This window comes from Lepisosteus oculatus, chromosome 3, assembly GCF_040954835.1.
Source record: "Lepisosteus oculatus isolate fLepOcu1 chromosome 3, fLepOcu1.hap2, whole genome shotgun sequence".
In the NCBI taxonomy this organism is placed as follows: Eukaryota; Metazoa; Chordata; class Actinopteri; order Semionotiformes; family Lepisosteidae; genus Lepisosteus; species Lepisosteus oculatus.
The window spans coordinates 29611364-29632513 of record NC_090698.1 but is presented as its reverse complement, the minus strand read 5'-3'; the positions used below and the strand labels follow the sequence as shown (position 1 = coordinate 29632513).

Below are 21150 nucleotides of genomic sequence, written 5' to 3'. Positions count from 1 at the left end.
CTGCCTCTAAGTGTAGGAAAAATCCTTATAAGCCTTAAAAACTAAGTAGTTACTCTTCACTAGGCTGATTCTAGTGTAACATTATAATTCCTACAATGTGGTGACAAATCCAAGCATTTCTTGCCTTTTTTGCTTCCTTTACATGCTTCCTATGTAAATATTGTGTTCACATAAACACCTCCATCTTCATAAGTAGCCTTTTTTTAGCTCAGTTTCACATTTCGTATTAATAGTTTAAATAGTTTACATTACATTTACTATCTCCATGTATAATTTTGCTTTAATTTTACATTAAATATCAACTGCCAGATGTTTGCCTTGTTTTGAACTTTATCTAAATATTTTTAAATTTCATGTCCTGCCTCCACAGTATTTTCCTTATTTAATATAATCTGTAAATTTAACTAGTTTACTAAGTTAGTTTTTAATCAAACAACCCATTTTTATTATTTGTTTTTCTATCATGCATCTTTATAGTTCTTTTAAACTACAGTATAATGTGCATACATTCATTTGGAGAAAAAAAAGTTCAGTCTCAAAAGCAGCTGATAAACAGAGATGAAAATTCCCAACAAAACTTTTATTCAAAACAGTTTGAGAGAAGCCTTTTCACTATATACTTTAACACCCCCAATGGCATAGGCTAGTGAATTATCCAACTTCATTACCCATCCATATATATGTGCAGTCAAATTTAATATTGGATTTTTGATAGATTTTTTTAAAAAGGAATATTATTTCTAGCACATTTTCAAAGCAATAAATAGCCCTGCAGGTATAAAATGTTTATTTGCCTGTCACTTTTGATTAAATTCAGAGTAAAATCTAATCACAAGAAACATAATAATTAACATATTCAGAAGGCAAGAAGACAAAACAAATTTAATTTGGGTGCTTCAAATTTAGAGAAAAAAAGATAAGGAAAGATAAATGAAAGGAACAAAAGTGGTAGCAATGTAAATATTGCACGTACAGGGCCTTTCCTAATGTACCAGTCTCAGTAGTAAATCACTAAATCTCCCTCTCATGGACTCGCCCTATTTCAGCCATTTGGGAGCAATCCCAGTAATGCAATTTCTCATGTAATCTATGGTGAAACCCCCCCAAAAACGACTGCATTATAAGATCCTGAATAAAATATAGTGAACCTAAAATAAATAAGAATATTAACATTAACCCATTGTTTCTGATGAAAAATCCTTTCAAAAGCTTTAAAGTGTGTGTGGTGCACAAAATACCTTCAAATTATAGCCAGGTTATTAGATTTGCAGTTACGTGGAGACTCAATGACAAAAGCAAAAGGTGGCATGTTAACCTTTGTCCACACAGTGGTCAGATCAACCTAATTCACATAGAGGTCTTCTTAAACCCAAGTAAATTTTGCATTCAAGGCCACATTTGGAATTTATTCTGTCCGTAAAATCAGTACAATCTTAAGGTGAATCTGATGATTTTTATCACATTTGGTGTGAAAAAAAGATATTTCACCACAGTGCTACTGCATGTCTACAAAGCAACTCCAGATATCAAAGTACAATGGATCATGAAGTTATTCCTTAGCCTTGACACATACCGTAGGTTACTTGTTAGAATAAGGAAAAAAATACAGATTTTTTAGCATTATCTACTTACATAATTACATTTTATATATTTAAGTATTCTTTGTTGTAAGTCAACAATTTGTGCTGAATTTACTTTTCCAAATTAAAAGAAAAAATAAGCAAAATAAGCAAGAATAGTTCTGTAAGATTACTTGTAACTATTCTCAATGACCAATGGCCATTCCTGACTTTAATTGAACGAATTACCTTCCTAAGTTTATAAAAACTCACATATTATCACATGCATATTTTTTCTCTTAAAGTTTGATGATTACTTCACTGCTGAAGAACAGCTTATAAAAAGTTTCAATGACACTCGTCTCAAAAACCTAGAATGCTTAAAACATCTCCCATAATTCACATTATGATGTACTTATTAAGAAAGAATATATCAAATCTCTAAAACAACATCCATCCAAAAGTTAGTGTAGTCACTTCCATGTTTAATTATATATTTTCATATTTAATTCACTTAAGAAAATTATACATTCCAGTACAGTACCAGTACATTCCAGTAAACTAATAGAAAATACTGGATATTGTATCAATTAGAAGAACAGTTGAAAAGACTTAGCTCCAAAGGTTAAATAAAGACTTAATGTTGGTATTGTAATGCATACAGCGGAGATTACAGGTTGTGCGAGCCGTCTTAACAGTGAGGTGACGTCACCACCCTTCCCTGTGAATAGCAGAGACCGCAGCCTTTGGGGTGATGGGTGATTTCCCTTTAGCTCAACTGGCTGACTCGAGTCCCCAGCGGTGGGGGGCCGACCTGAGGCGGCAGTGGCGAGGGCGCATACCCACGTGAACCCGAGAGCGCTACATTGGTGTCAGGAGTTGGATGGGATAGCCCTTCGCCGAGGATGGCAAATTAAGCGGGGTAGAGTGTAACGCATACGGCTGCCATTACAGGTTGTGCGAGCCGGCTTACCATCGCAGTGATGTCAATGTCCTTCCCTGTGAATAGCAGGGACCGCAGCTGTTGGGCTGATGGGAGATTTCCCTTAAGCTCAACTGGCTGGGTCCCTGTTGAGTGACACCAGTGGCTTAGGTTCGAGTCCCCAACGGTGGGGGGTTGACCGGAGGTGGCAGTGGCAAGGGCGCATACCCACGTGAACCCGAGAGTGCTACGGTATCATGGGATATGAAAATTTAACAAAGTATAACAAAACAAATAGAAAAGAGCAGATATATACGGTACTCCATAGCTGTACTGAATAAAAATGGATGACTTTGCAGAAATTTTGAATTATACACAATGGTGTTAAAGCCCACTGACAAAACAACCCCAACAATAAACCATAGACTGAATTATTTGTAAGTGATTTACCCATATCATTTAAGGATATTCAATCCTCTGTTATGAATACGTTCTGCAAAATGAAGTTCATAACAAGGACTAGCCTTCATTCCTGTCAAGCAACCACATTTATCTGTGCTTACTCTCCTCCAATACCCCCATCTCTATGTTTAATACATTAACTGTACCTCTCAGTTCATCACAGAGTGGTCCTGACTTCCTCATCAGCATAGCAAAGCTGAAAATCAAATAGCAAAAAAGACTATCCTCATAAGCACATTATTAGGATTTGCCCATTTCTTCTTACACTGCAGTTTTGTTTTTCAGATGATTTACAAAGTACATAAAGTGGATGAAACAAAGTTGGCAAGGAGATCTCTTGTACAATTATGGCAAACGCAACCAAAGTGCAAGGACAATCAACAGATGATAAAATTACTTAAAGAACAAAATGTGAGAAACAAGTTCAGGGTCATAATCTATGTTCCCTGCCGGCTGTCTTTGTATAGAGCTAAATAGCAAAATACGAACATAAGAACAATAACCTTGTTTAATACTGTTCGGTTTCAGTGTCTTTGTCTCCAAGATCCTGTAAGTATTAAAACAACATTATCAGGCACCTCACACAGTGTTTCAATACTTCTACTTCTGAGATACAACAAATTAAGACTACACCTTAGATGTCTATGGTTCATGTCAATCCTATTTAATCTATCACACAGCCCAACTGTACAAAGGGGGTAGATTTAACTAAAGAAAAGGCTAAATTATTGTATCAATTCAAGATAGAATGCATATTTAATTTAAGTTCAGGTGGGTAGCTGCGTCAGCATGCGTAGGCTGCAAAGGAACAAGTAATAGGTTTATTCCATGCTGAAAAAAAGAAGAAAGAGAACACAACGTTTCGGCCGTGGAGCCTTCTTCAGGTGTGACTCACACCTGAAGAAGGCTCCACGGCCGAAACGTTGTGTTCTCTTTCTTCTTTTTTTCAGCATGGAATAAACCTATTACTTGTTCCCATATTTAATTTAATCCTTACCCCAAGAAAGCAAAGTTCTTCTTAAATCAAGTTCATACCAGCAAGTAGCATTCTTGGAGACTCCAAAAGAGATTTACTGCTGTAGCGGCAAGGCTTATTAAAGTACAGTAATTAAGTTTGCTGGTCCCTTGCCAGTCCCTCTCTCCTTCATCTCAGTGGTGCTTGATACAGAGAGGCCATTCCATTTGGTTCACATTTAAGGTGTTTTTCTAGCCGATATAGTGTTCTGATAAGGAACAACTCCCAATGCTAAGATTCTCCAGCAACCCTAATAAATGGTAATTTCTGGCACCTTATTGTCAGAGAGATTGCAAGAGAGAGTCATCCCAAGTTGTTTACAACCCTAAAGTAAGAGTGCATTGTTACTCATCATCAGCAAATCAGGAACTGGTAGGGCAGGTTAACCCCACATGGGTCTCGGATGCCCATAAAACTTTCAACCATAAATGACCATAGTTCCTCCAGGTAAAACAGGCAGCAAAGGACATCCTCCGTTTGCCTCCTGGACATTCTCAACTCAGCGCCTCCTGGACATTTTTCAGACTCAGCTCCTCCTGGACAACCTCAGACTCAGCTCGGACAATCACGTAACGGCCAGTGTGTCTGAGTGCAGGATTTTCCTTTGTTCTAAGAGTTGAGAACAGAGGTCGCCAGCGCATAACCAAAGGATCCACCCGAGGTTAGCCCAGCAGCAAGCCTCATGAACCCACCGCAAAAGCTCACCTGATTAACAAGTGAACTACGGTCAGAACTGTGGACAGCTGAATATAAGTATTCAGAACTAGTGCTACATCAGGAACGAACCGGTCTTCTTCCTGTCTGAAGAGTGTGACCTGCTTGGACCGACAGTCACTTTTCTCCTGTGCAGAAATTCTGCTAGTTAGCCAGAACTAACTAGCCGGTCTTCAGAGAGCATCGCAGCAGGAACCTCTCCCACCACGTCGCAAGCTGCAACAGCACTGCCTGGCACCGAGCCAGAGAGCGCCGATTGGACACAGCAACAAGCCTGCCACTGCTTCGTTGTGCCCACGGGAGATCTGAATCCACACAGATCGGATGAGTATTCAACATTCTGCAGTACAGCTGGAGAATTCAATTGTTACCTCAACACCAGTTGATATCAATTTAATTGCTATGAGTGATGTACTTGCTTTTGAGTATCTAGTGTAGAAGTTGTAACCAAGTTCATTTACGAAACGGTCTAAATGAATGATATACTGAATGTATGTCCCTCTAGGTACCTGTAACTCTTTGTGATTGAATATATACCTTTTGTACTCTGCTAACCCTCACGATAAGACCTGTTATGTTTATATGCACATTTTACTTGGTAATAAATGTATTCTCGTGTATAAGTAACCGTGTGTGTGCATTGTTTGAGTTATCCCTTAAGGTTGATTCTAATAGCGAACAAAGAATAATTTTGTGACCTACGGCTACAATTAATAATTGTCCCAGTAAAAGCACAAAATCCCTACATTTACTGGTGCCTCGTGAGAGGATGCCTACCCTGCTCAGCTTAGTTCACAGTAAATGTGGATTTCCATTAAAAATGTCCACATATTATGCTATATTATGCTATATGTACTTCTGTCCAGATACAGTCCTGTAACCCTGTCTGTAGATGGCTCTGTACTTGAGCTCCAATCAAAATTGAAAAACCTTGGGGTTATATTCGATTCTGGCTTAACATTCGACCCACATGTACAGCATACTGTCAAAACATCTTTCTTTCACCTTAGAAATATCGCAAGACTACGCCCTATGATATCATTAACTGTGGCTGAAAAGCTGATCAACATATTTGTATTCTCTCGAATTGACTACTGCAATGCTCTGCTCCCTGGGGTATCTAAATCTACTCTGAACAAGCTGCAGTATGTCCAAAATTCAGCAGCCAGAATCCTGACCAGATCTAGTGCAAGTGTTCACATTACTCCTATCCTGGAGTCCTTGCACTGGCTTCCGGTCAAATTCCGCGTAGACTTTAAAATCCTCATGCTCACCTACAAGGCTTTACATGGCTTGGCACCTCAATACCTGTCTGAACTTTTATCGCCCTACTCCCCACCTCGCAACCTCCGCTCTTCAAATTCTGCCCTCCTTACTGTCCCCCAAGCCCGTCTACATTGTATGGGCGACAGGGCCTTCTCCTGCTATGCCCCCAAGCTCTGGAACTCCTTGCCCAAGGATATTAGAGAGTCACCTTCTCTAAACTCCTTCAAATCCAGACTCAAAACCCTCCTTTTCAGAAAAGCCTTTACTTAACTGGTTCCATTCTTCACCCCTCTGCTCTTCTTAATACCATCTTCCACGGTCTCCTCTATTGTTATTGTTGTATTGTTGTAATTATAATTGTGTCCTGTCTTGTGAAATTTTCTTATTTATTGTTGTAGTCTTCTTATTTATTGTTATTGTCATCCTGTAAAGCGCTTTGAGAAGCCACCTTTAAAGGCGCTATATAAAATAAAGTTTATTATTATTATTATTATTATTATTATTATTATTATTCAATATGCCAGAAGTAGAGTAAGAAGAATTCTGAAATAGTCCTATTACACAGCTACTTATTTCAGAGCCTTTGTACAGTGTGACAGGAAAAATTAAGCGCATCTACAAAGATATGCGCCAGCTTTGTTGTCAGCCTACATTGTTCCTACACACTAAAAGAGAGACAAGATTGCGTGTCATTGCTGTGGGCACAGTATTAATGATTTGTGTTGACTTCTAATGAGGAAGTTTCTCCACACACCACAAAGAGTTCACACATAAACATTTATAAGTCCATTTAACCAAAGCAAAACTGAAGCTTTTCTGTATTTAATTTGTCATCTCAATCAACAGTGCCACTACCACAAGATTTATGGCTTGCAACACTGCCTCAGTTCCTTGTTTTCTCAGCAATCTGTCAACATTAAAGAGAGACAGTGCTGTAGCAAAAATTGTAGGCTAACCTATATCTATCTGATGCATATTTATCACTTGTCTCTTTTATCTAGCTGTCCCCTGTTCTTCCTTTTTTCAGACCATACTATTTTATCTTTCTTACAGAATGTTGGTAAATAAGACAGAATAAATGGACATGACACACAAGTAAATATGTGAGAGAGAGAGAGAAAACGGAAGTGGATGGGATGACAGTGCTGTGATAAACAAGATTTTTTTCTTTCTGCATGAATAACACAAAGCATATAGCAGTTATATACAAAAAACATATAAGTTCATCCACCACAAAGCTGTAATTGTAAGGTGTTTTCAAATTAGTTGCACTTAATCAAAAGAAAAGATATTTAAGCCACATCATGCTTGCTTCAGCCAAAGACAAAAAGCATAATGAAATCAGGGATAAGCCAACACATAGTTCATTTACTTTAAATTGTTTTTGTGTAAACATTACTGATGACCCTTTGCAAAGTAAGCAAAACACTCTGTGCTATCAAGTGAAACCCTCAAAAGAAGTGATTTGTGTAAGCACACCTGCAGTCCCCTCTTTTGGCGTGTGAAAAATTAGCATAGTAATTGGAAATGGTCAAATTAGTTCTGCTCCAAGATCTTCTCAATAAAATGTAATTGACTTACTCAGCTCTAATAATTTTATAATTAACCAAGAAGGCCTGAAAGCTATAACAACTTGGCACACTGCATGCAATGCCATGCCAATGGTTATAAGATTGTTCCAACAAAAGAGAACGGTTTCACAGGTTAGGTTTGTTGGATGTGAATACTTCGAAGACTGCTACCCTGGAACTATTTTCATAAGACTTAGATATGAGAATACAACTTATCTGATTAGAGATGTGATGCTACCAAATTCTACCTGTATTTAAAGGGTGGGTAAAACTCTGGGATAAGATTCTTTGTGAAAATAAAAACACCTAAAATCTCTTACTGGATTTCTTGGCATTATAGAAGGAGTTACAGTTACCTTTATCAACATAGGCACAATAGTGTGAAGAAAACCAAGACTGGACGGATAAAATGGTGATGTCTCCAGAAAAATAATCAATGTTTCAGATTCCAACAGGTTAAAGGGCAGTTCTTATTTACTTTTTTAAAATACATACAGTGTGAAATTTAACACACGCCCAAACATAATCTAACTGCCAGAAATGTAAACACAAGCAATAATTTGAACTTTGGGAGTCATCTTACCAAAGAACACTTCAAATATATTGAAATAAAAATCTGCTGGAGAGAAAGATGTGAGAAGATCATAATTTACTGTGTGAATTCAAGTGTAGCTGGAGATTGAACCTGCAAGACAAAGCAGCAGGCAGTAAAATAACCTTAATGTCTGATTTGAGTAATCTTGTATTCCAAACATAACTAACATCAGTATTTTCAAATAGTACAGCAAATCATAGCCCTAAATTACATAATCTTCACTCTTTTTTGGGGTAAATTGTCACATTTTACAATGTAACTGTGTAAGTATTCATCCAACCCACAACTTAGACATTTAAGACTATACCTGTTCTTTTCCTGATTTTCATAATTTGCACAAAATAAGGCCTGGAAAAAAATATCAGGAATCCTAGTTTGAGTTTATCAAGCTGGATATCAATATTTTGTTATATTCTTAAAGAATCTTTACTCTTTCAACCACAAATGTAACTAAATATTTGACGGGGCTCATGTGCTGTGATTCAGATAGGAATTTGATTTGATTCTTGGTATGGATAAATGCATATCCATTCTTTAAATATGGATTAAACTGGTGACATTTTAAATATATATTTAAATATAAAATTAACTGTCTACAAATTATAAGATGACACAGCGAACTGAGTTGGACCACCCACCAAAGAAACCAATAAAAATCTATTTTGTTGACAAGCAACATTTTCTAAATTTGGCTAAGACAGTTGATATTAACCCAGTATTTTTATATTACACTCAAATTTCAACACCAAACCTAACACTCAACCCCCTTTTTTGCTATTGCTCAAAACACAACACTCTATAATGACAATGTGAAAACAATTTTTTACAGAGTCTCCAAAATTAATTAGAAATATAAAACAGAAAATAATGGATTGAAGTATTTTCAATCAATGGCCAAAATCCCAGTTGAAGATTCCATACTGTAACACAAAATGTGAAAGGGTCCAAGAGGGGTTCATACAATACCCACTTCAAACACATTTCAAAGAATTAGTTATCTAGTACTTAGTAAACTTAGAGATATTTGCAGATCATAACAAAACAGGAGGATTAGCAAACAGTGTAGAAATTCCAAAACAATTTAGAAAGAACTTAGGTTGAATTTGTGTGCTTTACTAATTTAGCCTTTAATGCACAGCTCCACCGAAGACTGGTATACACGTTGAAAATTATGTTTAATGTGTACAGAGTACAGGAGTTCACCACGTTATGTTTTCCTGCCCGTTGAAGTACATTGATTGAGTCTGGAACAAGCTATGCAGCCATGTTTCTGAAGGCAATACACAATACAATGGCCGAATGTGATCTTTGGATCACTTAGCTACTGGCAACCAAACAAGCAGCTACATGGGCTGAATGTTCTCCTCTTGTTTGTAACCTTTGTCCCGTCTTAATTAGCATTATAAACTTCCCACGAGGCATGACTGTACCAAAACCTCATGTTCTCTCAAAATGTTTAAAATGACCAATTCATTACTTAGAATTTATGAAACCGCTATATATTTATACTCTTTAATAATAATTTCCTAGGCCTAGTGTCACCACCAGATTCACATTATTCAAAAATTTTTACACAAAGTAATGTTTATGTAAGTTCTGCTTTCCTGCCATTTTATTTTGGGATGATGCCCATAGTCTAACATTTGTCTGGCTGACTTAGACAGCCTTCAATTCACAAAAGATCTCTGTGACTTGGGATTTTGTATCCATTGCTCAGAAACCACATGAAAGAAACTACTCAAGAACATTTATAATTATTTTAACAGTATGCATAAAAAGAGTAAGATTGTAATCTTTGTAAATATCAATTTTCATATATGATTCTATTTCTTTTTACAGAAAAAAAACACCTAAATATATTGATTGACATTAACAGAAAAATAATTAATGAAACTCAGTATTTGAAAGAATTGGATAGTGCTTGCTCCTCAGTCTCTAATTAAAAATTACCTCAGATTCATTTATTTATTGATTCATGAGTTTACACAACTCTTTTTGCCTCTAATTCCTGCAGTATATTTATGGAATTCTATTTTTAATATGAATTATTTTTGGACTAAAATCAAACTTCTGAGAGTATAACACTTATTGAGAAGTCTGTTCTAAAATTTCTATCCCCCGAGATAAAGATTTTTTAAATGCTTGTTTATGTTTATTGCTTCCCATTCTTACACTCTTTAACTACAGTCAATTAAATCCCATAATTAATGTCTGCCCATGTGCTAGCAGTGTCACCAGTAGTAATACGCTTCGGTGTCTGGTGAATTTCTTAAGTGTCAGTTCACTTAATAGCATACTACTGCAATTCAATGTCTTATTACGTTTGTCAGTGAAAACTGAACAGTTCACTTAGAATTAATTCTTAACACTAGACACAGAATTTGCAAACAAACAAGGAAGAGTGGGGGTATCCAAGAGACATTGAATATCTTTCAATCAAACATATTTTTTGTCTCACCTTATATGGATGGCTGGAGGTGCAATATTCAAATATGTAAGACATACTCTCAATGCTTTTCTACTTTATGTTTAACACAGGATCAGACAATATCATTATGGCAGGTTTTTGTAAGTGATTTTAGGAAAACCTACCTCAGATGTGACTCTAAAGCTCTGTCCATCCTTTTGTAGAAAGGGCGTGAAGTGAAGTATCCACTCCAATAATGATCATCCCGATCTGCATAGGTGAAGAAGTCCCCACTTAAGACTGGAAACAATGAAGGAGCACTGTTCACCCGGTCAATATCAGCAGCTTTTCGAAGGGCTTCAAAGTAATCTGAAATTGTACCAAACTGGGCCTACAAAAAGACAAAAACCATACTTCATCAAATTGTAATGATCCTGCAATTTCTGTAAACATAAGGGACTGTGAAATGGATAAATATATATAATGTAAAAGTGATAACTTTTTTATTGCTTCCATGATGATATTCATAAAATTAATAAAAAGTTATTGTATCCATCCAAACAGCAAAAAGAGCAGTTTCAAAGAACCTGCGTTATATTTAGAACAGAAACTTTTGAGAAAAGAAAATAGAGAAATTAAAAAGGTATTTTCAAGGGAAAACTAAAAAATGAAAGTACACAGTAATGATAAAGGTACTGCATAGGGGTTATAAAATTAACATTTCTTCCTTTATATGAAACAGAAATCAAGATAACTTTATAAAATTAACTGGTTATTTGATAACTGAAAACATTATTCACCATATTTAAATTATTCTAAACATTTATTGGACATACAATCTAAATAAAATAGTTTGACAATCTTAATATCATGATAAAATCATTATCAAGTATTCATACAGATTTTAAAGAAAGTTACCTTGACATGCATATCTGGATGAGAGTTCATGTAATCAAAAAGTTTCTGGTAATTCTGAAATTGCTGATCCCACTCTAAAGCTTCTGTGTATCGGAAATCATCCCCCAGGGGTGCAAGCACTACCTTGGTCCGGTAGAGTTTGGATTTCTTTCTGTACTGATCCAACAGCATCTGAGCCCTGACAGAAACACAGTAATACAATTACAAGTTGCGGTGAGTTTTCTAGGATAAAAAAAGAAAAGGAAAAGTCCTTATGAGCTTTGTTTATAATATAACAAAATCATTTCCACCTTTTTTCCTCTCCCATAACTATGAACATTTCATACATGGCTCATGTGTCCTGTAATTTTGCATTTGCAGTCATACCATCAAATGTTGACACATGGTGAAAAAAAAATCATTACATATTTCCAAACATATTTCAAAACTAATCATAACAAAGACCTTTTCACAGAAAGCCAAATACTAACTTTAAATTATCAACATGATGATTTCTATACACAGAAAAATAGCTGAGCTATGGAATGGACTTTAATATTTAGCACGTTTATTACACATGGTCTAAATGGCATGACACAAAAAATCAAGTGAATAGCTGCCGCTTTGTAGCCTTGTGGTGTTCCCAGCAATACAAAAATAAGCTACATAATTTACATACTATGTATATGAAAAATGCCAAAGGCTTTCTATTCATAACTGCATATCTTTGATAAAAAATAATGAAAGACAATTCTTCCTTTAACTGAAAGGTTAGATAATGGCAATGTTTCAGAAATGTATTATAGGTAAGTGTTCCATATTTTAACTGCAGATATTCGTATTCGTAAATTTTCAATGTATAGAATGCCCTTGTACATTGACATAAAGAGCTTTGACATTTAAAAATAGTGTGCTACAAAACTACAAAACACAAAGCACAAAGTAGACCACACAAACAATTTGAGACAGGACATTTAACTTGCTAGAGCTACATAACACTTTATTGGTACTGCGCAGAAAGGTATCTATAGCTACTGATGTACAGGTTCTTGACATTCTCCTCAGTGGTATGTTGTCTCTCTTAATAGCATTAAATTGTTGGTCTGCACTTCAGCGAATCTGTTAACTGCATTTACCCAGCACTTATTGACTACTTAGATAAATCAAACTAGTGTATTAAAGTCCATTACTGAATTATTTACACTTCATCAGACTTGGTCTCCCAACACTACCAAAAGGTCAGAACCTCAGACAAAAATTAAAGAAACTCTGAGTTTCCCCAATACACACTCCAGCTAGCAAAACCATTAGTTTAACATCACTTTCAGTATCCTATGAACTAACCGCGGGCTAATGTCACTTTGCTCACTAGCCCACACTTAATTCAGGCTAGGTCAAATATACAGTACAGTACATAGCACTTTCAGGGCTATCAGCACTGCTTCCAGGAAAATAACAAAAGCCATGGACCATTCTTAAGAGCTATTTATTTCACATGCTGCACCATTCTCGGGGATGTAAGAGTTGCAGAAAGTAAAAAAAAATATAGAAACAAACAGCTTACAAAAAAAAAAATCTGCCTTATTTTATTGTTTTTGGAACAAAGCATGGTGTACGGTGTCTACTACCTGAACTTGGTGAGAAGAATACAATTATTCAGGACAGAAGAGCATACATCACTACATGTAACTGACAGTATTTCCCCCTGTCTGTGTAAGATGTCTTTCATCTAAGATGTGCTTTGGTACCTATATTGAACATTTCCGTCATTGATGGCCTCAGGTGGGACCCTCCAGGGACAGCTGATTCTGCCGCCCGGAAGCCTCTTGAAGTCAAACTGACAGCATATCTTGGGGTCTGGTCCACACGTGTGAGGGACATCATAGCTGTAAAACGGCATCATGTGGCACAGGATGTCAGTACTGGAATCCTGATCTGAAAAATAAAATGGGAAAATCTAAGTATTAGTTCACACTTATAGTAGCCAGTAGCCATCGTTTTAAATAGCTTTGTAGTATAGCTATTGTTTAGCATATTTTTCTACCATTCCAGGAACTAACCTAAGGTAGTGCATAAATGCAACAAAAAAACTATTCATTTCAGTTATTGGTGAGAAAACAGGACGTGTGTAAACCTCAATTATGTCGACTTTAATATTGTTTCCTATTATTGCTTCACTTTCATTCATAGTCTACCATTTTCTCACAAAATATATAAATACATCCCCAGTCACACATACTGTACATTAATGTGTCATTAAAAATGTAATTTAAAAAGTTCTACTGAAAGTGCCCATAACTACACATTAAAATTTAGATGTTTTATTATCTGTGCAAAATCATTTTTCTAATTATCTTTGAATTGTAGAATATTTAGAAAAAAATATTCTTGATTTTATAAATGTTTAAAAAGGTATTGAAAATAATTCAGTGCTATATAATGCATTATTTATGGATTATTTTATTTTACAAAACTTAGATTAATGTTAATTAAACAGAAGATGCTTAACTTGTATTATATAATAAGCAGTTCACTACAGCCCTGGTGAGTTAGTGAAAATCCCCAGAATCTGGTGAGATTGCTTCCAATTTAGTTTCTATAAACCTAATTTTCAAGTGCATCATAAATCATGTTTTCTGAAGATATCAAGAACTATAAACGTAACATATAATTTAATGGTTCAAAAGTCAGTAAGATATGCACTGCAAATACAAGATGAGCTTTTATGGAAATGACCATAGGAATCATACTTAATGGAAATAAATGGGTTCTGTCTTCACTGGTATATATTATGCAGTACAATGACCCTGACAAATCCGAGGGTGTTCAGGAAGATTACTGAATTTCCATTTCAATAAACAATAAATGCTCTTACCAATGATCCATTTGTAAATCGAAAAGACTGGCTCTTTTCTGCTAATACAAATAATTACGCAGGGTGACAAATCTATGAAAATTGATACCATTAACACAAGAGCCATAAGCAAGTTAAACAACAGGTTCAAATAAAACATAAAAACTAGAAAAAAGCTTTATCCAGAACATTTATCATGATCATCAATCACTTGAACACTTCATTTGTGAACATGTCAAGTAAAAATAAGCTTCAGACAAATCTTTGAGCACCTATACAGGCAGATAACTATTGATTCAAGAAGTACACAGTCAAAATATAGTTGTTATAATGTACAGTGACTTGCAAAGGGAAGCAGTTGTTAAGCCGCATGGTGAATCCAAACGTAAGACTGAGCAGACTGCTAGCTGACAGGCAAGGATAAACCTGGAACCACTGCACTGCGAGCAGTGGAGCAGGAATGCTTAGTCAGCAGGGAAATCCAATACTCAAAGTTGAAGTACAAACCAAGTCCAAAACCAGGTGAAAACAAGAAAGAACAATTAATTGGGGAATCCAGAAGAATGAAAGTTGTAGTGAGCAAGGGTCCGAAACAAGAAACAAAAGGAAGTAAAGAAAAACTAAGTACAGCAAGAAAGCCATCTAACTTCTAGGATGCAAACAAAATAACTAAGTGTTGGTGCAGAAGACATGGAGGACTTAAAAACCCAGACAAATGAAGAACCCTTTTTACATCTTGGCACCTGACTGGGATTCAATGAGTACCTTACATGGAAAGCACAGATCTGGTGCAGAGCATTCAGTTTGCTGGAAAGTACCCCTCCTCGCTCTTCTGGCCTGTGACCCCTCCAGTACACCAGGTATTGTAAGCTATCCAGGACCATCCAGGAGTTCAGGGTGTGCTGTGGAGAGCACTTGTCAGATCCCTCCACAGGAGGGGACAGGTGCATAGGAGAATCTAGAACCAAGGTACTAAGCAGGGTGGGTTTCAGCAGGGACAAGTGAAAGGCCATCAGGATGTCCAAGGCATTCACCTGTTCAAACCGTGACCTGGTATGGGCTGATGAGGCAAGGAACCAGCTTTCTAGAAGGCACCCACAGTCCTAGGTGTTTGGTTGACACACAGACCCTTTGCCCAAACATTATGCAAAACTCCTTCTAGGTCCCATGATGTTTAATTGGCTGACAGAACATTTGCAGGATCCGTACAGGGACCAGAAGAGGTAATCGACAGGATGTTTCGGATGTTTCAGGATGTTTGCAAAACCAAAGGTTTCCAGACTTTGGTGTAGCTCCTCCATCTGGCTGTTGGTTCCCAGATGAAAAACTGAGAAAAGGTTCACTTAGATTCCCAGACGTTAGCAGACAGCACACCAAAGGACCACAATTGGAAGTTATGTTTTTCCTTGCTAAACAGTAAACAGTAAAGTCTCAGTATTCTACAATCAATGTGTTGACATCAGAGGTGGCCAGAAGTTGTGAGACATTCTTGACCCAAAGCTAGGAGTTTATGGCCAGACCAGTCAAGACCCACACTGTGTAACTACAATCAGGGTAACCTCAAGACCATGGGACATTATAGCAACCAAATGCAGAGGAGCTCAATGGTTTCTCTGTGGGCAGTCCTGATTGTGAGGTTCAGAGGACACATTTGTTTCTCTATGAGGCCACAGCAAATGGGTCTTTCATCCAAAGCATGCAGAGGGAAGAGGAAGGGCAAAATAATTCTGATGTGGACAGACAGCTTGGAATCAATTAATATCCTGTCAGTCTCCAGCAAGGTGGAGTGTGAGTTCCACAAGAGTGTGACAGGCTGAGTGAATCGCCAGTTTAGGAGAAGTGGTACTTCTGCTCAGTAAGCACAGCTGGTTGCCATAGTAAATTGGGATTGAGAGCCTGTGGTCGGACAAGTATTTCAATTAGTAATTCCAAATATGACCTTAATTGATCATTATTGTTTTTTGTATTAATTTGCATTTGTAAACCAGTTTATACAGTAGGCACCGCTCTAGTTCCCTTACCCTGTGTGTTATTATGTCTTATTTCATACCAGTCACTTATTCAACTTAAAATCATCTCTTCTTGCACTGACCCTTGTTACCACACTTCCTAGTCCATCACCAGAACCCACCTGTATCCAAATATTATCCTAAATGTTACACCCCTTTACCCCTGGACACTTGGAGTCATAACACTGAACATTCTTTCTTTACAAAGACACACTGGCTTGGTTACTGATGTTTCTAAATGATCCCCAGCAAAAGTTGATAGTGTGTCTGTGATTTCTGCCTTTATAACTGCTCTTTCAATTAAATAATGGTTTAAAAGGAACTAAAGAAATACAAAACAAACATGAGCATATACATTGAGGGGCCAGGGCAGAGAGCAATATAGATCATATATTATATATTACATTCTCCTTCAACATAATTATACATTTAAAATATAATTATACAGTGGTGTGAAAAAGTGTTTGACCCCTTCCTGATTTCTTATTTTTTTGCATGTTTGTCACACCGAAATGTTTCAGATCATCAAACAAATTGAAATATTAGACAAAGATAACACAAGTAAAAAAGTGATTGTTAAAACATAAATCAACTGTGGTTTATCACATCTTTGGAAAGCTGAGTTCAATTTCTCTAGCCACACCCAGGCCTGATTACTGCCACACCTGTTCTCAATCAAGAAATCACTTAAATAGGACTTGCCTGACAAAGTGAAGTAGACCAAAAGATCCTCAAAAGCTAGACATCATGCTGCGATCCAAAGAAATTCAGGAACAAATGAGAAACAGAGTAATTGAGATTTATCAGTCTGGAAAAGGTTATAAAGCCATCTCTAAAGCTTTGGGACTCCGGTGAACCACAGTGAGAGCCATTATCCACAAATGGCGAAAACATGGAACAGTGGTGAACCTTCCCAGGAGTGTCCAGCCGACCAAAATTACCCCAAGAGCGCAGCGACTACTCATCCAAGAGGTCACAAAAAACCCCACAACAACATCCAAAGAACTGCAGGCTTCACTTGCCTCAGTTAAGGTCAGTGTTCATGACTCCACCATAAGAAAGAGACTGGGCAAAAATGGCCTCCATGGCAGTGTTCCAAGATGAAAACCACTGCTGAGCAAAAAGAACAAAGGCTCGTCTCAGTTTTGCCAGAAAACATCTTGATGATCCCCAAGACTTTGGGGAAAATACTCTGTGGACTGACGAGACAAAAGTTGAACTTTTTGGAAGGTGTGTGTCCCATTACACCTGGTGTAAAAGTAACACAGCATTTCAGAAAAGGAACATCATACCAACAGTAAAATATGGTGGTGGTAGTATGATGGTCTGGGGCTGTTTTGCTGCTTCAGGACCTGGAAGACTTGCTGTGGTAAATGGAACCATGAATTCTGCTGTCTACCAAAAAATCCTGAAGGAGAATGTCCGGCCATCTGTTCGTGACCTCAAGCTGAAGCGCACTTGGGTTCGGCAGCAGGACAATGATCCAAAACACACCAGCAAGTCCACCTCTGAATGGCTTAAGAAAAACAAAATGAAGACTTTGGAGTGGCTTAGTCAAAGTCCTGACCTGAATCCGATTGAGATGTTGTGGCATGACCTTAAAAAAGCGTTTAAGGCTCAAAAACCCTCCAATGTGGCTGAATTACAACAATTCAGCAAAGATGAGTGGGCCAAAATTCCTCCACAGTGCTGTAAAAGACTCATTGCCAGTTATCGCAAACGCTTGATTGCAGTTGTTGCTGCTAAGGGTGGCCCAACCAGTTATTAGGTTTAGGGGGCAATCACTTTTTCACACAGGGCCATGTAGGTTTGGAATTTGTTTTCCCCTTAATAATAAAAACCTTCATTTAAAAACTGCATTTTGTGTTTACTTGTGTTATCTTTGTCTAATATTTCAATTTGTTTGATGATCTGAAACATTTCAGTGTGACAAACATGCAAAAAAATAAGAAATCAGGAAGGGGGCAAACACTTTTTCACACCACTGTATATATTCAATATTAACATTATCACTAAGATCTAAGATTGAATTACATTTGCACAGTAACTTCAGGGATCCCAACTCACTAAAACCAGATTAGATTCCAAAGGTTAGTCATTTAGACTGAAAGAAAAGGTTCACAGGCTATAGTAAGCTTTATCTGGAAACATCCTGCTGTTTATGTTTTGAAAATGTATTTGTACTACTCTTATGCATTATATAACATATATTATGTATTAGTTTCTGAGACATAATGCATTTATACAGTTGGTGCACACATAATACAATATATTCTAATTTACTCGCTCTGGAGAACTGATTCGGTGACCCAGTAAGATGGGATCCAACAACACGAATTTATAAAGCACCTCATATTCAAAAATACTTCTCAAGGCAATATACAACAGAAGAATATATCATTTTAAAATCTTGATAAAACAAAAAAGCCTTGAGCTGTTTCAAGTCAGAGGGTGAGCAGTGTGCCCTGGAAGAGAGTTCCAAGGTCTGGGTGCCAAAAGGAAAAGACAGGTGCCGAAGGTCTTGGTGAAGTACACAGACAGACAGAAGCTGCTGAATACAACTATCAGCTTAGAATACAACCCTGTATGACATCTTAAAGATAAGGAGGAACAAGGCTAGGCAGGGTTTTGAAGGTTAACACTATTTTAGGTTAAGTTCTCTGAGATAGAAGGAGCTAGTGAAGACTTGACAAAAGGACAGGTTAAGAATGAATCCAGTTGAGTTTAAATATTTGGGCTAACATTTCTGCACTACCCTCATCCAAATAAGAACACATATGAACAAAATTCCTAAGATGGTAAGATAAGCTTTACATACTGAATGTAAATAAGCAAAACATAAATTCTGGATCAAACAGAATGCTAAGGTTTCTGTGACATTTAACAGCAAATAAATTAAAAGCTTTACAAAAGTCAGATCAATTCAAAAGCATGAAACAATCTGAAAAAATCTGATGTTTAACACACAGAGTTGTACTGTATGTCATCATAAAATTCTTACTTTAAAATTCTAAATTAATTCCTCAAGGGTTATTGCATAGATGGGAAAAAGAATACAGCTCAAAATAGAAACCGAAATTGAGCCTCACAAAATTTGACAAACACTCCATAACCGAGATGTAACCACTATAGCCAGTTAAGTAGAGCCTGAAGCATCTTAAATCACTTCCAAAAACAGAAGTATGGGTAGTTAAACTTGTCAACAAACTGCTGTGATCAACTGTGCAGAAGGCTGTTAATTAATCCACTAAAAGCAGAAGGGAACCAGAACATGATAATAAACTAGATCACCATTTAAAACACACACTAGAGTTATCTCAGACCTATATAAAGGTCTGAAACCTGAGTGAAATTTCTCATAAATCAGATTAGAAGCTAAAAGCTTCTGAAGATGTGACACAACCATTTTACTCCAAACCTTAAATAAAAAAGACAGATAGAGACAGGTCAAGGAAGGAAGGACAGAAAAGAACAGCTTAGGTTTTTTCAAAAAGTATTTCCTTATGGTCATTTTTAAAAAGACAGAAAGTGTACCAGAAGTGATAAGATTTTTCGAAGTCTATTGGAAAAGCAACAAGAGAACACGCAGTGGACTTCACAGAGTCAAGTGCATCAGAGAAAGAGGAATTTTTAACAGGGCTGTCAAACATATGGTCCAGGTTTGAGTGCCAAGTTCATTTCTCCAGCCGGCTAGGCAATTGCAGTCAGAGCAGTGGCAAGGATTCAGTTCACATCTCATCCAAGCCTGCATAGCCCACACACCAAACAGGCACCCTTGATGATATTACTGTATAATATTTGCATAGACAGCATTCACAATGCTCCCTGTTTAATGATGTCACAAATCAAGTTTGACAAGGGCATCTTGAAAATTTTGTATGAAAACTGTGAGCAAAAAAGACCTGTGCTCTGTTCTGTAACTTCCGGAGCAAACTCAGTGACTGAAGCACCATTAGTATTTCTGAAACTGTACCTTGTGTTTTATACAATCTAAATCTACAATACAAATCTAAATTTATACAAGCTAAAGGAGATTTTGAACATAGTAATATAGGCTTTGCAATAACTTTATTGAAGAAAAGAACAATTAAAATGATATTATGTGGTTCATAAGAAGTGCAGACATTTACAGTAAAGTTGTTTGCACAAGTGATTAGAAATAATTGGTATTTTTTATTTGTCACACAAAGTCCCTTTACCATTGCCCTCTTCCAATTCTTTTTCTCAATTAAAAACAGAAGCTCTAATGAAAAAAGTGAACTGCTTCCAACAGGCAGGTTGTGTTATCAAACAGAATAGAGTGTTCATCACTAATCCCAGAGCTTTTATAACCAACTGACCTTTCAGACCTGCAGTGTACCAATTGATGTCAAACCTATGGCATCTCTGTTCAATAAAATGCCAATGTACAGTAACTGCAATAAAAAGATCTGAATATTATTCCTGATAAATCTTAATTTGCTGCAGTTACTGGTGGTAAAATCACTTCAACATAGAAAATGAGACTAGGATTTGGGGTGCTTGGAAGACAAGTAGCTGCTGCGGTTACAGAAGTAGGAATTTCTTACTGACAAAGATTCTAGGAACAACACAACCGGAATTTAGACAACTCAAGTCTAAAAAAAGAGGAAATAATTTTGTAATTTCATTGATTATCCTAAAGGATTTTAAATAAAAAAATGATGTTTTGTAGTTTTCAGAGCTTATGTTCCTAAAGATTATCTTGTAACATTTGTGTATCTTAAGCTTTGAAGCTAAATTTAATCTTTAATTTCAACATGCCTGTTATGGTATCATACTGTAACTGTGTGATAACATAACCAATTATTATGAATGACGTGTGAATTAATTATTATGAATGACTCTTAAAACTCATTAA

General features: G+C 36.6%; 1 protein-coding gene across 2 annotated transcripts in view; it reads right to left on the bottom strand.

Moving 5' to 3' along the window:
- Window positions 1-21150, bottom strand: part of man2a1 (mannosidase, alpha, class 2A, member 1) — a 242408-nt gene that overhangs the window by 121399 nt on the left and 99859 nt on the right. For both annotated transcript variants that reach the window (XM_006627014.3, XM_015338057.2), the window contains exons 8-10: window positions 13157-13343; window positions 11430-11607; window positions 10697-10902 (exon numbers count right to left, since the gene is read on the bottom strand). In XM_006627014.3, the coding sequence (XP_006627077.2) occupies window positions 10697-10902; window positions 11430-11607; window positions 13157-13343 (571 nt within the window). The remainder of the gene's footprint in view (window positions 1-10696; window positions 10903-11429; window positions 11608-13156; window positions 13344-21150) is intronic.